A 4,837-nucleotide genomic window follows, 5' to 3' on the forward strand; every position below is an offset into this window, starting at 1 on the left:
AGTCCCTGATTTCTGAAGGAAATCCTAGAGAGATCCCTATAGAAACTCTTGGAGAGATCTCTGATGGAAGTTCTGGAGAAATCCCTGAAACTCCAGGAAGAATCCTGCTTTAAGGTACTCCTGGACTAATATCTGTAGGACTTGAACACTTGTAGCAATTTCTAAAGGAGCTTCTGGAGGAATTTGTCATGGATTTCCAGGAGACTTCCCTGAATCCTCCTGAACGTAACTTCTATTATAATTGCCAAGGCAACTTCTGAAGGAATCCCTGGAGGCATTCCTGTATCCTCTTGGGACTATTGGGGAGATCCCTGAAAGAACTATTATACTGCAGGAACCAAGGATTTATCTTATACATGTGAATAAACTACGTGGTTGGTCATTTTTTTCTCATTTTCCAAACCAACAATCCCCCACCCCGCCTCCTGCTTGGTTTTGGTTCATACAAACGTTTTTGATTTAGTATGAACCGTGGTCTTTTACTTGTGGCCGCAAACTATTGTTATATTAAAGTGTTTATTTGGCCGAATAGGTCATAAGCCGACAAAGTCACAAGATTGAAAAGGTTATTAGGCTAAATAGGTGACCTTTTTGTACTAATAAGCTTTTCGGCTTAATGACCTATTTGGCCTATTGACCTGTTCAGCCTAGTCACTCATTCGGCCTAATAACCTTTTTGAAGAACAGACGTTTTCTAAGCCGTAGCCTTTGCACAATTGTTGTGCTGTGAATACAGTCAGTTTCCATTCAAATTTCGTTACTTAAATAGAGGCTTGAGTGTACTGCAAAACGTTCCACTTTCTCACATTATCGATTTCATGTCCCAGACACCCGGCTCTAGCAAACAATCAAAAAAACTGGAAGTAGTAGTGGCGACAGCAAAAGTTATCGAGAGCACTGCACTTCAGCAAATCAAACAGCAGCAAACAGAGACAACGAGCAACATCTGCCAAAATCTGTTATCGTTCGGGTGTGCTGTAAAGTTTTGCGTAGATGATAAATATCTGCGCCAATAGTGCCAGTGGAAAAGTTGCTGTAGGAGCACCTTCCTTTCGATGTCGATAGAGTTTGTTGTCGTGTTCGAGAGTTGTGGCAAAAGTTTGTCCTTGTTGAAATTCAAACCTGACGTGTCATCTCCTTTTGAACTTTAGATGGCAAATTAGTTGCGCAATATATTTTTTTAATTATAAACTCTCCGAAGCAATGTAAAATACGAATACGATGCATTCAGCAAGGATTGAAACATTTCCAGTGTCATGGGGTAGACGTTTCCGATTTTTATCTGCAAGAGAAGAAACCGGTCAATTAGCAACCTTTCAAATCATATGATACATATTACCGCTAATGGCCGTTGGGCTCGAGCAAGTATCAAAATAATCTTCTTCTTGACAGACTGATCGAAATCGAGCCAAGCACTGTTGTAGTACAGCGAGTCTCCAATTTCCAGGCTCTGCGGATAGGAACGAAAGAGGTCAAAATGATGACCGAGAATGAATCAGCTCTGATTACATGGAACCACCTACCTGCTCTCGAACCTCGTTGGAGTGCCAATAGAGGGCGTACATTTGCGACAATATCATGAAGATGTACGAACCAATCATTACCATCTGGGCCAGCTGATTGCTCTACGCTCATCAATTCGGTTTGATTCCGATTGCAGGTGGCCGGGCGACGATAGGATGATAGGAAAAGCACAGATTGCATGTGTCACTCTACAGTAAATTATGGGCACCACACGTTCAGGTTCTACTTACGATGCTCAACAGGAAGAGCAGTGCACACAGCATCATTCCAAACGAAAGCAACTCCAGTAGGAATATGTAGGTTACTAGTTCGTTAAGGTCACTCACATATCTGCAGGAAGGGTCATATTAATGTTAATAGCTTCAACCAGAGCCAACTGTGATTTCGAAGCCTACTTGATTATGTCCTCGTGATATTGGAGACACTCTTTAATCCTCACAAATAGCGACCGCGGGGAAGTATTGAACTCGTGAATTTTCTCCAGGGACCGCTTCAGTGCAGCGATTCGAATTAACCCAAACAGGGCACAGGTGCAGTAGAAGCTGGAGAACGGGATGTACATGCAGCATGCCGGAAAGGTGAGATAAATTTGCAGCACGAACACAATTTCGTAAATTGGCGACGCGTGGACGTCGACCCCGGGAATGTAGACTCCATACGGAAGGCCATTGTCCGGCGAGAACAGAGGATAGGTCACGAAGCAAGCGCTGATGAACGCTCCCAACCAGAGGTTCGACTTGGACAGAATCCTTGCCCGGTGGGTCAACTGGTCCATTAGTGGGCGGATGTCGTTTTGCTTCTGTTTTTATCAGCGGACGACGACAAAGTGTGTGAGGATTTTAGAAAGATTAAAAAGCCATTCACCCTTACCTCCAATACGGCGTACTCATCGGCGATTCCCTCCAGGAACGTTTCGAACTTGCCTCGGTTTCCCATTAGGAACGACGTCCGAAGCACCAAATTGAAGTAGAGCACCGTAAAGTACCCGTCGATGATAATCTTGTTCATATCGCCACTGCCAGACGCAATCACGTTGAAAAGGTTCATAAATTGGAACACGTTGAGCACCGTCACCGGAACGCATCCCAGCAGGTAGCTGTACCACTTGGGCTTCCGGAGATAGGCCCAGAAGAGCCACACTTTGACGTTGACGTTGATGATTGGGCAGTTTTCGATCAACATTGCGCCGCCACGTTGGTTGAATGACAAAATAGTGAGTTTGCTTTTTAGTCAAAACGGCCTTTTAAACACCACAGAACCGCACAGACAGAAGTGATTCAACCAACCGATGCGATGGCATGTAATCGCAATAACAGTAATCAATTTAATTGATGGGCATTGGTTAGTTTGACCGATCAGTCGCACCATGTCATCAAGTGACCGACCATGTGCTCGACCTCGCATTATGTATCCTTTGAAAAGGCACGTTCCTGACTGAATTGGTGGGCGTTGCACAGCAATTCGATTTGATTTGATTGGAATTGAATGTAAAAACTCCAAATAATATCCACCTAGTGGTGTTGGTGCCTCTCTCTTGTGTTTTCCTTCCAAATTCAAGTAAGATAAATCTGTCTAAATGTCATCTCTGGAGGCAAGTATGAGCTGTTTTTTTATAGATAAAACGCCACTAAGGGGTCGTCCATAAATGACGTAGCTTTTTAGGGGGGAGGGGGGTGTTTGTGATTTTGTGACGAAGTGTGACGATAGGGGGGTAGGGGTTTGTGATATGCTACGTAGCTTTCTACTAGGCCTATAGAAAAGATATTTCATAATCAATAAACTTTTTACTTGCATTAACCCTTTATAAGGCCGAGAAAACTAGAAGAGTTGTCAACGCATACTATCATGGAAATGATTATATACATGATTACATGTACAAAACAATTTTTGTTTGAAAGAAACTCTCAAAAATCTAGGTGGCAATATAGCTGCCACTGCCCGTTTAGGGTACTTTTCTCCTTTTGACTTCGACAAAAAGCCGGAAAAGAGATTTTAGAGTGGATTAGGGTTTAAACCATAATATAAACTGTGTTGTTCAGCTCATGTCAACCCATAATTTAATTATTTCTTAAAATATTTACCAAATCTAAAAATTTTCAATAAGTTTGAGCTTATTTTCTTCACGCAGTCAAATTTAGCCATTTTTGAGAATACAAATGGCTCCCAAATTGTTGTTAAAGCTTTGTTTAGCACCAAAAAAATACCAGGCGTTGTTGGTAATCCCAATTTTGCGTGAACCAAAAAAAAAATCGAAATAAATTGTTACAACACAGATAAAAATACAAACAGTAGGTGGCAATATAGTTGCCACTGCCTTATAAAAGGTTAAGTATCAAGTAAATAAAAAAGGGTCAAGTAAATAAAAAAAAATGGGTTGATTTTTTTTCCATTCACATTATTGTAAATAACAAATAATGGAAATAAATGTCGGCTTCATTTCATAAGACATGCAGCTATCGGACGCAACAACTGTATCTGAGAAAGTGGTTTTGAAATTCTGCGTAAAGAATAATACAGGGTGTTAGGTTCCTGAGTGCAAACTTTTTAAAGGGTGATAGAGGACCATAAATGGAGAAAAAAATTGTTCTACGCATATGGTCAAATCTCAACCGTTACGTAGTTATTGAACTTCCCATGTGTTTGACTCTTATTGCCTTAACTGGAAATAACTTGAAAATGGTCAAACTTATCGAAGTTTTTTTTTATCCTTGTTCGAAAGATTAATGAATTTTCAAACAAATGGCATCTTTGAATCGATTAGTTTAGTTAAATAGCTAAGTTTTCTAGAGCACAATAGCTAAAAATAGTGTATTTTTATTGGTTTTTGTCAATTATCTTTGAAACATGCGTAATAAATTAAAATTCTTTCTTTGGCAAAGATGTGGCCCCTGTTACACTTTACAATTTGTTCTTTGACACCAAACTTCTAGCTCTTATCGTTTTCTTGCAATTTTGATTAAAATGTGCGGCACAATGCGCAAAAAAGTGCTTTCCATGACAGTTGCAAATTTGTGATCTGAAATGCGATGTTAAAATCAAAATTGCAACAAAACGATAAGAGATAGAAGTTTGGTGTCAAAGAACGAATTGTAGAGTGTAACAGGGGCCACATCTTTGCCAAAGAAAGAATTTTAATTTATTACGCATGTTTCAAAGATAATTGACAAAACCCAATAAAAATACGCTATTTTTAGCTTTTTTGCTCTAGAAAACTTAGTTATTTAACTAAACCAATCGATTCAAAGATGCCATTTGTTAGAAAATTCAATAATCTTTCGAATAAGGGTAAAAAAACTTCGATAAGTTTGACCAT

At 39.9% G+C, this 4,837-nt stretch overlaps 1 protein-coding gene across 1 annotated transcript; it reads right to left on the reverse strand.

The window, feature by feature from the left end:
- Positions 1-1,089: 1,089 nt before the first annotated feature.
- LOC109411770 (odorant receptor Or2) lies at positions 1,090-3,865 on the reverse strand. The gene is made up of 6 exons (XM_029872179.2): positions 2,395-3,865; positions 1,920-2,323; positions 1,755-1,854; positions 1,524-1,625; positions 1,340-1,450; positions 1,090-1,282 (listed from the first exon to the last, which is right to left on the reverse strand). Exons 1-6 carry the CDS (start codon positions 2,704-2,706, stop codon positions 1,181-1,183), a joined length of 1,131 nt encoding a protein of 376 aa, XP_029728039.2. The 5' UTR covers positions 2,707-3,865; the 3' UTR covers positions 1,090-1,180.
- Positions 3,866-4,837: the final 972 nt, after the last annotated feature.

Source organism: Aedes albopictus, chromosome 2 (genome assembly GCF_035046485.1).
Source record: "Aedes albopictus strain Foshan chromosome 2, AalbF5, whole genome shotgun sequence".
NCBI classification, from domain to species: Eukaryota; Metazoa; Arthropoda; class Insecta; order Diptera; family Culicidae; genus Aedes; species Aedes albopictus.